This window comes from Pundamilia nyererei, unplaced genomic scaffold (assembly GCF_000239375.1).
Source record: "Pundamilia nyererei isolate P.nyererei 1_Seehausen unplaced genomic scaffold, PunNye1.0 scaffold00033, whole genome shotgun sequence".
NCBI lineage: Eukaryota > Metazoa > Chordata > Actinopteri > Cichliformes > Cichlidae > Pundamilia > Pundamilia nyererei.
Window position 1 is genome coordinate 581,122 of NW_005187434.1, and position 12,345 is coordinate 593,466.

The 12,345-nt window shown below is 40.9% G+C and overlaps 1 protein-coding gene across 1 annotated transcript in view; it reads right to left on the bottom strand.

The window, feature by feature from the left end:
- Positions 1 to 9,389: 9,389 nt before the first annotated feature.
- The window catches only part of stc1 (stanniocalcin 1), a 4,517-nt gene continuing 1,561 nt past the window's right edge, over positions 9,390 to 12,345 (bottom strand). The window contains exons 2-4 of the mRNA XM_005729383.1: positions 11,749 to 11,891; positions 11,425 to 11,636; positions 9,390 to 10,912 (exon numbers count right to left, since the gene is read on the bottom strand). Coding sequence (XP_005729440.1) covers positions 10,612 to 10,912; positions 11,425 to 11,636; positions 11,749 to 11,891 — 656 coding nt within the window. The 3' untranslated portion in view covers positions 9,390 to 10,611. The remainder of the gene's footprint in view (positions 10,913 to 11,424; positions 11,637 to 11,748; positions 11,892 to 12,345) is intronic.

Genomic DNA, 12,345 nt, shown 5'->3' on the forward strand with positions numbered 1-12,345 from the left:
GCCTCCATTGCACTGGAGGCTTTACCATGTTGTGGAAACGAATGACCAGTAGAACAATGCACATATTGTCCTCTAGTATAATGAGGAGGAATAATCAATGTTTAGGAAGATCCAGGGTTAGAAGATAAAGAGAATATTGCCAATATTTAGATCATATGTACCCTTTCTCTGAAAAAGCACATCACCCACCTGCAGAAGTGGAAGAAGGCTATGAAGTGAAGGAAAGTGATGAAGAATCTGAACTATGTTCAAGTAGGTTCTCAGGCATCCAGGACATGGTAGTCTGAGGAGCTTGGAAAGAAAGTGACTGGGCTTCTTGAAGTTTCTTGAATTTTCAGAATGCGAAACTGAAATAGAAGATGTGTCAGAGGACTACACATCATCCATTTCAATTATGATGAAGATCAAGCAAGAAAGAGGAGTCAGCTGAGACAGAAGAATATTTGCAGTAATGTGAGGAAACATTGATCTGGTCTTCTATCCTTCCCAGTGACAGACGATGCATGACTTTCTCGTGCGTCACAGAGAAAGACAATCTACCATGGTCTAAGCACATATGCCAGGTCCCATACTCTTTCAGTGGCTTTTCTACTGGAGTACTGAAAGCATTATACACATTATGTTTATATTATGCTTTTTAATTTTCACATGCCCATGGATGCATCAGAGACCAAGTTGGGGTTCAGTAACTTGCCCAAGGACATCTTGGTAACAACTCCAGACTAGAGCACACAGAGATTGAACCAACATCCAGTTAGTAGATGACCTGCTCTACAGCCAACGCAATGACAAACAAGGAGGGACAACAAGTGAGGAAGAAAAATTGATCAAATGCAGCTGTAGGTATATGTGGGTATGTTGATTCTTACTGCCGTGCATCCAGTAAAGTCGCCACGGCCAGTTTATGACATCCTGAGTCTGGTAGGGAAGTTTTCATGCTACCATGACTGACACAAGATTAATCATAGAATCGCAAAAAGCATATCATTTTATGATAAAGACACAATAGATGATCATCATTCATGACACAATTATTGAGGTGTATGGGACAATGGGTGTTTTTCCTGCTGTTGATGTAAGATCCAGGTACTGATGTGACTGTGTATGAGCACCACGTCCCCTTCAGAGGACTCTGTCCATTCCAACAGAACATCCCAAGTAAACCGGGGAACTATGAGATAAAAACATGGGCAGTATGAGATGCCAGGTCGAGCTGTGCATGGACATGCTAGTGTACGATGGCAAACCGTCTGGCCTGCAGTCAGGACATGCAAGTTGTCCCTAACATTGCAGGTTTCCAAAAGAAAACAATCACCTGTAACAACTTGTTTACTTCATGTGCCCTTGGCCTGCAACTGCAACTGTGTCAAATATGGACACCCCTTTGTTCTAATGAAAGTTTGCCTTCACAAAGACCCATGCCCTAGTGTTCCTACCATGCCAAAATATAGAAAAATGTCATGTAATGAGTTGGAATAAAGATGAATAAAACCTTGAAACACAGAGAAACAAGGTCCGGTGCCCCTAAATTGTAAAATGAAGGGTAAATTTGTGGTAAGGTGTTAGTCTCAAGTAAAACTAAGGTGTAACACTGAATTGATTGACAAATTCTATTTTATACTTTAAAAAACACTCAAATGAGGTGAGGACATTTTTGTCCCCTGAGGACCACAGGTATATGGAAATCGGGGGGACATTATGAGGGTTAAGTCCGTGACACCCCCTACTGAAGGTGCTTCTTTTAGGGATATACAGAACACTGTGGGTGTAAATCAGAAGCCCAACATGGAGGAGGACACCAAGACCAAAATATACTACTGTAGTTATACCTTCAGTGGCTCCTTTTAACCCTCTTCTTCAACCAGATATCAATATTATAGAGAACTTGGAAGACCTTCAAACCAGGAAGAAGACAATATGTGTGTGTGTGTGTGTGTGTGTGTGTGTGTGTGTGTGTGTGTGTGTGTGTGTGTGTGTGTGTGTGTGTGTGTGTGTCCACCCATCCATGGCCATAGGTGAGTCTGAAAATGTAGATCGACCAGTAAATCGAGAGCTTCACTCTCACACTCATCTCTCTCTACATCACATCAGCGTCACCATCACTGGAGACATAGCTCAAATCCATCTGTCAATCTCCTGTTCCACTCACCCCTCATTCATTACAAAGATCCTGAGATACACTTTCCTCACCCGCATCAGCTTGGCAGTTGTCAGTTGCTTGCACCTCTGTCTGTTAAGCAGCAGTTAGTGATGGCATTCTGCGTTTTACTGGAACAAGTCAATGTGTCTCTGAATCCGCTTATGGCTCCTCTTACAATATGGCTTATAAAATCCAAAGTATTTTTAGTTCAGTTTTGTTAAAAATATGTTCAAAAGAAGGATTTAAAAGGAAAATCCTTGATCGAATTATACTCCATGAGGCAGTTATTGCATTCCTGTCACTCAAATGCCTACAGATGAAAAGATGTACACCTCTTTAAGGAATGCATCATTTGAAAGGAGACACATTTTTCTGCAACTTGGTCGTAGGCGATAACAGCCATAGACTGAAAACTGGGCTCACAGTCAGGCGGAAGAGAATTTCCTCTTCAGTTAACTGAGCAACTGTAGCACCGCACAGTTTATACCAGATGTAACAGCAATCCAACAAACCTGCTAATGAGTAATTAAAACTTTGAGAATTAGTGTGGAGGATCTTGTCAGTTATTACAACAATATCCATGCACTCCTGAAAACAATTCACATAAAAAGTAATTTTTGAAAACTAAGAACACTCAGGTTTCAGTTACTTTTACTGTTATTAATAATAAGTTATTCACTTTCCAACATTTGAATCAGCTTCCATCTCTTTCTTCTGATAGATTTGATCAGATAAATGGGAATCCAAATGCTTCACGAACTAACTTCCTCTCTACATTATCCCCGTAAAGCCTGAACCTTGAAATAGCTGCCAGAAAATTTCCCTAAACTGGAGTGTTTATTGAATCGTCTGACAAATTTTAGAAAAACAAAGGAAGGTGCATTTGTTTTTAATTAGTTTCATATTTGCTACATCCAGCACTTTTTGTGCAATTTATTACTCACTGCAAACTGTTAGGGGTTAAAAAAAAATCCCACTGACAATACAGAAGTCTCAAAAACTCAAATACAATACACTTGGTGTTATACGGATAAGACTGACTTAAATTCACCGTCACATTCCCAGTAGGCTGGTAGTGAAAGACTGTGTTTTTATCATCATTTTAAATCCATTATAGGTAGAAAAACAGTCAATCCTTTGAATTAACCACAGCAAAGCTGGAGTCAGCTCAAACTTTGTGTCCTGAATGGAGAAAGAAATCTGTGAGACCTGCTTATGTCCACTAGATGTCTCTGCCACTCTGTATTCATTTCAGACATGCTTTTGTCCACACTCTGCGATCAATAAACGAGAGTACATGACTCTTGCTGTCAATCTCTTGAATCCACATGTCATGTTCAGTTCACATTTCATATGCAAAACTGCAGTAAACGTATTGTGTCTACAACACCAAGATCATCTCAGAATGAAGTAGTAGCAGCAGTATGTTAATGTTAATCTCATCTTGTTAGCTATCCTGTTAGTCTCCAGCATCAAGAAAAGTCATACAATATCTAATGGTGGCTTCAGCCATACCAGTTAAATCTGCCTGCGTTTTCCAGTGTTCGTCATTCAGCTGGAGAGCTGTTAAAATAGCCAGGCCCTTCAAGAGAAAGCAAGATAATGTTGCGTGGGGGTTTAAGTGTTAAAGAGTGTTCAAGAGCATTTCAGCTGCACTCATGGATATGATGCTCAGTTGGCCCCGTCACTTTGATTGGCTGAGGCAAAGATGGGTGCACAAATCTACCCATCTACCTGCGTTTTCTGTGCAACTGAGTAAATGTTTAGTTTTTTGCAATCAGCACAGTCACAACTATAAGCTGCACTCGATTCTAAGACAAATCCTTTGAGAGAGACGCTTTGGCACAAATGGAAAACGCTCCGTTTCATCTCTTTCCCCTGCCACTCCAGCTCTTTCTTGAGTAAAAAAACTTTGATCTCATTTTCTTTCCCGTCCTTGGGTATTTCCCCACAGAAATGAAGGGATAGTGATTGCTGGGTAAGATTGGAGTGGATCTAATCTTCCACTGCTCTCAGTCATACTCCATTTCACTGCACATCTAATTTGTCACACTGCTGATGAATATGCCACAAGTTTCATGGGAAAGAGAAGAACATAATGAATATAAAACACACTGGGAGAGAGGAGAAGTAATTGCCGTACCGCACAAACCACAGTGCATTGTTCATTTGTCCCATCAAATTGCTGACACTTTGCATGCACTGTGGATACATTGCTTTGCTCCCTCAGAATTCAATCAAGAGGTTAAAACAATGACAAACAATGGTGGGTCTGTTGCATGCCTGCAGGCTGGTATCAGAGGCTCTGTGGTCTTTTATGCCTTCAGGGTCATTCTCCCCATGCAGCGCTGTAGGGAATGCACGCATTTATGGCTTATATTCATGCGATGCTGTGATATTTGATGTTCTTTACAGACGTGCATGTACTGTAAAGCTGAAAGGATTTTGCAATGTAGCGCTGTTTCACAACTGCTGTTCAAAAGGAGCCACATTGAGGTAAAATAAACACAAGCAGATGGTATGAATTGCATCTGCATAATGATATTCTAATTTCGTCATTATTCATTATTATTCTGTTGGGATTGTCAGGATGGTGATACACTCGGCAGCAGTCCAAGCAACAGGCAACGAAGTGAATAGGCAGGGTCAAAAATCTGTTCAAATGTTTCCTGGCAACAAGATGATCCTGTGTGTTGAAAGCAGTAATTCCATCCAAATTGCCTTCAAAAGTTGCCCACTATATATAACTGCAGCTGTGTAGACAGACTGTGAGACGCAGACCATATGGAAGAATTCATTTATGTTGTGTTCCTGTCCATCATGCTTGCATTAGAGCCACTGATTGAGTTGAGATTGGATGTCTCTTTCAAGCAGATAATAGAATCTGTGTGCAGAGCTGCTGCATCACCTATCCACGAGACTGGAGAGCGGTTGATGAGAAAGCCCTTCAGGACTCTTCTCTAAATAGGCATGAAATTATATCTCCCTCTGACTGAGATTAGCGTCCGTGGAGCCTCTTACGTTCTGCCCCCTCTTTTCCTCAGGCTCTTAAACCAAACAGTGCAGTTTCAGCTTGTTTGTGCTGAAGTTTAAGAAAGTTCATTTTCATCAGGAGGTGCTCGCTCCGTCCTTCAGCTTCCTTCACGGGTCCTGCGGGATTTGTCACACATACTTAGGGTGTTTGGTAAAGCAATTACTTTGCAAGTCAGCCGGATTCTCTTGTGATCCTTTTACAGTCATAAAGACTGCGCAGGCAAAGACAGATCATAGATGTGAAGTCACTGAAAAGTAATATCACAGGCTACCACAGTGATTAATACGAAAGTCTGATATCACCAAATGGGACATGATGCTTCGTTATATTCTCTGGCACTAGTAATCATGACCACTGCGTGTTCCAGGTTACTTGTGTTTAAAAGATCATCTTTAATAGTGTAACTTTTATAGATGAGGCCTGGTTAGGCAGTGGCAGAAAGCCATATTAGATTACCTCTTCATCTCTTATACAAACACAAATAAAGCAAAGCTGGTGTGCCCGACAAGCGGCCTGTGTTCATTTATTTAGACTCACTCTTGTGACAATGCACCTTTCTCAATGGTGGTATATCATAGTGATGTTCAAGAGGAGGTTTAAAGATAAAGTTAACTAGGCCTCCCACATGCCAAGCTTTACAGTTTTATTACATAATGTTCATTCATATAACCGATGTTTGAGAAAGTCATCTCTATGACAGCAAATGGAAAACATTTTACATCTAGACGGTGAATGTAGTGGTGAGCATTTAGCAGCTAAAGTGCTACAGTTGGACTGAAAAGCAGAGCTAAAAGGAAAAGGTATGGTAGTCAGAAAATAAGGTTCAATTTTTGCCGTTCCTGCTGCCTTGCTGCTCACCTATAATCTGTCTTGACTCTAACCTGCTGCCACTGCTGCAGTTCATTTCGCAGTTCACTGCATTTCACCCCCTCATCCACTTGCACCGTAGGATCCACAATCTGACATAATCCTGCAAAGCCCCTTATTTTTGCACTGGTGTGAAGATCAAAATCTATACATGCCATTGCTTTATGTGCATTTATAACACAGTGCTAATCGTAGTTTCGTGATAAAGGTTGTAGCTGCACACTCTGACTGCACTGCACCATCGCAAAGCTGGAGTGTGCAGTGAACTTAATATCATTTTAAGTGTCTTTCCAGTGTGCGGTGCAATGGGCAACACTGTTTACGGTCTAATAAAAAGCATTGTAATGAGAAGGATCAGCAAAAGTGTTGCAGAAAAGAACACCCAGCACAACACTGACACTTTGGATTGGATAATTGGGAGGTCGTCGTAGTTTAAAATCTTTTATAGTCTGAACATAAATGCATCTCAAAGCTTATGTAATGAGAAAATTCTCTCCTCAGTTTCCATCATTAAACTGCACATGTTGCAGTTTGCCGGTAGATAAAATGAAGGCGTCAAGTCAAGAGACATTTGTGAATATTTTTAGGCAAGCTGGTGGGAAAAAAAATGCGAGCCTAAGGGACTTTAAATCAGCATATTATAAAAGATCGGAACGAGTGAAAGAAGAGCAAAGCAACATATTGCATACCATATGCCAGATATGATAAATATTTTATTTCTGATCAGCAAAAGACAGACAACTGATGCATTTGTATCTTTCATGACTTTTCAGTACAGAGGAAAAACCCAAACATATACACAGTATGGGCATATATGTATATGGGTATATTTTAAAGTGCAAGTGATTCACAAGGGTCAATCATGCGTTACATAGCATCTGTATCAGGAACTTCAGTAATTCCCTAAATTAGCAATAACTTTTTGAATCTGATATTAAAATAAGTGTTGTATTCATATATATATATATATATATATATGAATACAAAATAAACTTTACTAGTCACTGAAGCATTTCGATTTCGTTTAAGCACAACAACATTTATTTATGCATTTCAAGTCTTGAGAGGAAAGAGTACCACGAAGTGCCGGAGGTCAGGGAGATTTTTGTCTCTAGCACTGACAGAAACAGTTTCACAAAACTCACCATGGGTCAATTGAACAATATTCCAGTACCACCTTAAGCGCCCTATACCTGAATTCAAATCTGAAACAGAAAGAAAATAAAAGCTTTTCTTCTCTTTTTTGTTGTTGTTGTTTGTTTTTCCCCCAAATAACCTTCACCGGTCATCTATCTCGGTCATGTCCTTGTCGAACGAGACATTCAGTATACAGGTACATTCTCTAAAATTACCAATACATTTTACTTGGTGAGGAAACAGTCAATTTGCCCGTGCCAAATATATTTGACATGGAGAATGTTCATAGGAGATAAATATGAAGACATGGATAGACATTAATGTGTGTTTAAATGCAAATATGGACCGATGCTGAGCTCACTGCACGTTGACAGATCAGAGCGGCCAGAGTGGAGGGGCATCCAGACAGCATCGATCAGGCTAGTAACAGTTTAGCAGCAGCTGTTGGGTTTTGGATTTACCCATGGACAACAAAGATATAGACATATGTATCAATAGCACATGAAGAAGCCCTGACCCTTCAGGATGCAAAATATTCCTACTTATCTCCATTCGCTGCGTAAATAAAATATGTCTCAGTTGCACATGTACTGAATGTTTCAATGCCCTTTATAGTGGTTAAGATGCAAAGTGCATATTTAACAGAAAATATAAGCTAGGATATACTACAGTGTGACTATAGCTCTTAACTTCCTAAGAGATTCCTTCAGAACAGCTGTCCATTTGCACCACACGACACAAAAGAAACGATTCACAGAACAAAACGAATGCGAGTGTAAAATAAAATCTGAAAGAAGTAAAACACAGAACCATAAAGCATTATAGAGGAGCATCGCCTTCACACTGTGAGTGCAGTATGAGAGCACACATGCTGCTGCTTGATTCACACAGCATCAGCTGGCACTGAATGAAATAAAGGTCAATTTCTGTGTTGCTGTGAATCCTTTGTGTGTGACTATTGCATAGTTTGGAATTTTAACATAGCTATTAAATTGACACTGAAAAATAAAACATCTCTTTTTCTGGTCTGAGCGTCACTCGGTTCACTAGTAATCCTCTGCATTTTTTTTTAAACAGGACTGGGTCCAGCTCATTTTCTATTGACTGAAGTCAAACGTAAGGCAATTACTTCTCACGACTTGGGAGTAAAAGAATTTCAAGACGACCGAATTGCGAGGTTTAAGATTAAAAATGGGATAGTTGCTAAATAAACCTGTATAGTAGTGAACTCAACCCATTCTTAGTTCAAACTTCAAACCTCCATACTGCATTTTCAATGTGCACAAATATTTACTCACTTACTCAACATACTTTTATTCTCTAAACTAAGCCATGGATTATCCTATTGAAGTTCCACCATCTATCTATAAAAGCAAACACCAGCATCAAGACCCTTCTTAGTGACTGTGGCTCTATGATCGTGCACTGGTTTGGGATGATTGTCTTGGTTTCTCACAGCTGTGAAATTTGTTTTTGAAAAGATAATCACTTAACGGATGCACGACTGCTTGGCTACAGCCTAAAGCATGAGCGTCCAAAGTAACCCAAAATCATTACGCTATTACATAAACGCTGCCTATGTTTATATTTCGCCTTGCTACCCATCGAATCATTAACTCTAGCTAAATACAAGGCCAGTCTTAGCAAAAATAGATCAAAAGTTTTGCTGTGAGAGATGTGGCTCAACCTAAATCAAAGGTTATGTCTCGGATTATGTGTCATATATTTGTTAAATTTATGCCTCACCTTCATTCCGCGCAAAGAAAAGCACTGCAAGCAAGTGTAGAACCATCGAGAAGCTTCCCTAACAGGCCCCCCGGTGCTGATGTTTGTTTTACCTGGTTTAGATTCAATAACGTGCACGACTCCCCAGCACCACACGTGAGCATCTAGCAGCTGCACCGACAACCAGAAACTGTGTCAAAAAACTAAGCTAATGTTTTGCTGTGGTCCCGTGTAACCTCCGCGAAGTAGATCACCTGACCTGAATGACCAACCTTGTTCCCCTATGGCCAGCACAGAGTCATGACATGGGTCCCATTCAGTCACCAGAGTGTCAGCTCACTTTTTTTTGGCATAGAGCTCATGTTCAAATAGGAGCCATGACTGAACTGCTCTTTAAATCTGTAAATTAGTTAAAACTACAATAATGCATTAAAATAAAATAAAAAACATTAAATAATATAGTAGGAAAATAAATATCATTCCAACAAGGCTTTTGTTTTTCTCTTTAAATAGTCATTCTCCATCTTGACCTGGAAGCCAGTGTGCATGTCACATGATTCACCTCAGAGAGTGATGCTCATCAGTCCGAGAAGACACTCTGCTCTCAGTCTCAGCGGTGAACGTGCTAATCAGCTACTGCGCGCACACACGACTGCTTCGCACTCAGTTAAGAACATGGACACAGATCTCACTAAGCATGGTCCCATACTAGATATACTATAGAGCTCAACAGTCTTATGCATTGCAAGTGTCTGGATACAAGATATGCTAAAAGGACTTCTTCTGATAGACTTGGCCATGACCTGAACAATCCTTACATGCAGGATAATGATTTAAAACACATGACCATGGCTACATCTGCCATAAGAAATAATTAAAAAAAAATCTATAAGTGCTATAGCTATACGCAATTTTGGTATTTCATGAATAGCATTCAGGGCAGTTAGAAGTTTTTTGGTCAGTTTAAGGTAACCTCTCAAAGGTTAGCATGAAACCTCTACAGACCTCACTCCATTATGAGCGCTCTCTTTTAGAGGGCTAGCTATGGCTGTCTCTGGTAACTTAGTATACAGTACATTTAAGTGTTATGATAGTGTCAAAAACAGTTATGAAACTCATTGCCACATCTCATGCTCACAATTCGACTGATCTCAATGCAGAAATATTAGATAAGTCTACTAGTAATTACCCATTCCTACAAATAAACCAATAATAACCAAACTACTGATTTCCTATTCATGAACAAATATCAGGATTATGAAATTGTATTTTTTTTCTTTTTACTTTTAAAGTACTGGCTTGTGCTCTAGATTCATGAAACACTTTTTTTCTCTTTTTTTCCCCCCCTTTTTTTTCCTTTTTAGCTTGTCGTCAAAAGACTTACGAATTAATCTCTGTTAAAGGACGATAAGAGGAGCGAACAGGAACACGTCGCACAATTGCAGCAGCCTCCTGTTCAACACTAACTGTGAGCGGGCACATTTGAAAACAGTCTATGGAAGATGGGGTTCTTTCGAGTCTAAAGTGTAGGATATATAATATAACAACAATCAAACTGATATCGACTCTATGGACTCTACGGGTGGTCCGGCATTCCCTAGAGGTGGGATTTCTGTAACTTCCAGTCTAGCAGAGGAATAGATTGGTATCACCTCTAGGGAATAGAGGAGCTTTTGTGGTGTTTTGAGGGGGTGAGTGGAAGTGGAAGTTAGGAGCTGTCGCTGGCGGAGCGCTTTTTGCCAAAATGACTGGCAGAGTCTCTGTTTCGCAGATTAGGCTGGATCTTGTACACATGGGGACCCATGGACAGCCGCCAGCTCCCACGGCTCTCTGCTCCAGTTGGGATGACGGCAGCTGCAGCCACAGCGGTGGATGGGCAGGGCTTGTTCTGCAGCAGCTGAATAAGCATGGTCATCTCTGGGCCGAGCCGCGACACCATGCTGGTCCTAACGCGATCCACCGTGTCCTCATCACAGTCCATCAGGCTCTGTAACAGCTTACCATAAAACCTTGGACCACAAAGGCATCACAGAATGAATTTTTACATTTTTTTCAGGGGCTTAAAAGGGAAAAAGGACAAAATGTGCAGCACAGCAAGAAAGCATGTCGTCGTAATCTGTAATGGTTCAAAATTAGCATTTCTATGCACGCATTCTAGATGGCCTGATGTCATCTCTATGGGCGTAACCATCCCGGCTCCAGTCGCTGGCCTACTAAGCTTCGTGCTCCACCCTTCTATCCTTTTGTATCCACTCCCAAACTGCAATTCTATATGTATTAGAACAACAATAGGAATGAAACCATCCAAAGTTGACATTCCTGTTTGATTTTCTTTTGTTGCATGAAAGAATGCAAAACGCTGATGCTAATCAAAACATGCAAATCAAGACAAGTGTAGTCATTGCTTATGCTGCTCATAAACAAGCTGCACTCTCTTATTTGCATGAAATTCACAGAGGTTTTTTCCTCAACTTGGTTTTGGGAAAACTTGTAAAGCACATACAGCAGAGGACGATCTCACCTGTTGGGAAAGTGACTTGGCAGCTGTGCCACTTCACCAATAGCATCTGGATTTGATCGGGCAACCGTGCAGATATCCAGCTTGCTGTAACACTCCTCTTGGACTTCGGATATCATTCTTTGAAAGGCGGAGCAGCGGCGGATGGTGAGGAATGCCTTCGAGGTGATGCCATTGGCAATGCACTTAAGGCTCTCCTTCACAAACGCTTTACCCTGTAAGAAAAAACAAAACAGCAGTGCTTTACACACTCTTGTCCTGACACATACGCCCATATAATCCTCCACAGCTCATGTGCACATAGCAACAGAGAATGAAAGCATATACCTGAGTGTCAAATTTAGCAGCACTGTATAGGAAGGACTTGCAGATGTCATGCATGCCATCTGTGTCACAAGTTGAGTTTTCCAGGCAGGCGAAGGCTCCGCACCCAACTTGGAGGGCACTGCTGAGACAGCGTGCCACATCTGCTGTGGGCACAGAGAATGAACCATCAGCAGGGGAGTCAACAGTGGGTTCACTGGGAAACATTGCACACTCACTAAGCTCATTACTGAAGGGTTGCCAGGGTTTCAGCTAAAAGAGAAAATGCAGCGAACAAAAGAGAATTTTCATACTTTGGTGCTTCACAAAACACAGACAGTCACTCGGGGCAAACAGTGACTTGACTGAAGATTGGACACCTTACAACTCAAAGAGTCTCAGACATTATTTGGCACCACTTCACTTTTCTTTTGGCAGGAACTTATATTCCAGTGTTTGGTTCTTTTCAGCAGCGCTTGGATGAACAGCGCCAGAAATACCAAAGAGTTTCCTGAAAATTGTTGGCATGCCTGTAGACACACATAAACATACAGTTGCACCCCTCAAACACACACACACACACACACACACACACACACACACACACACACACACACACAC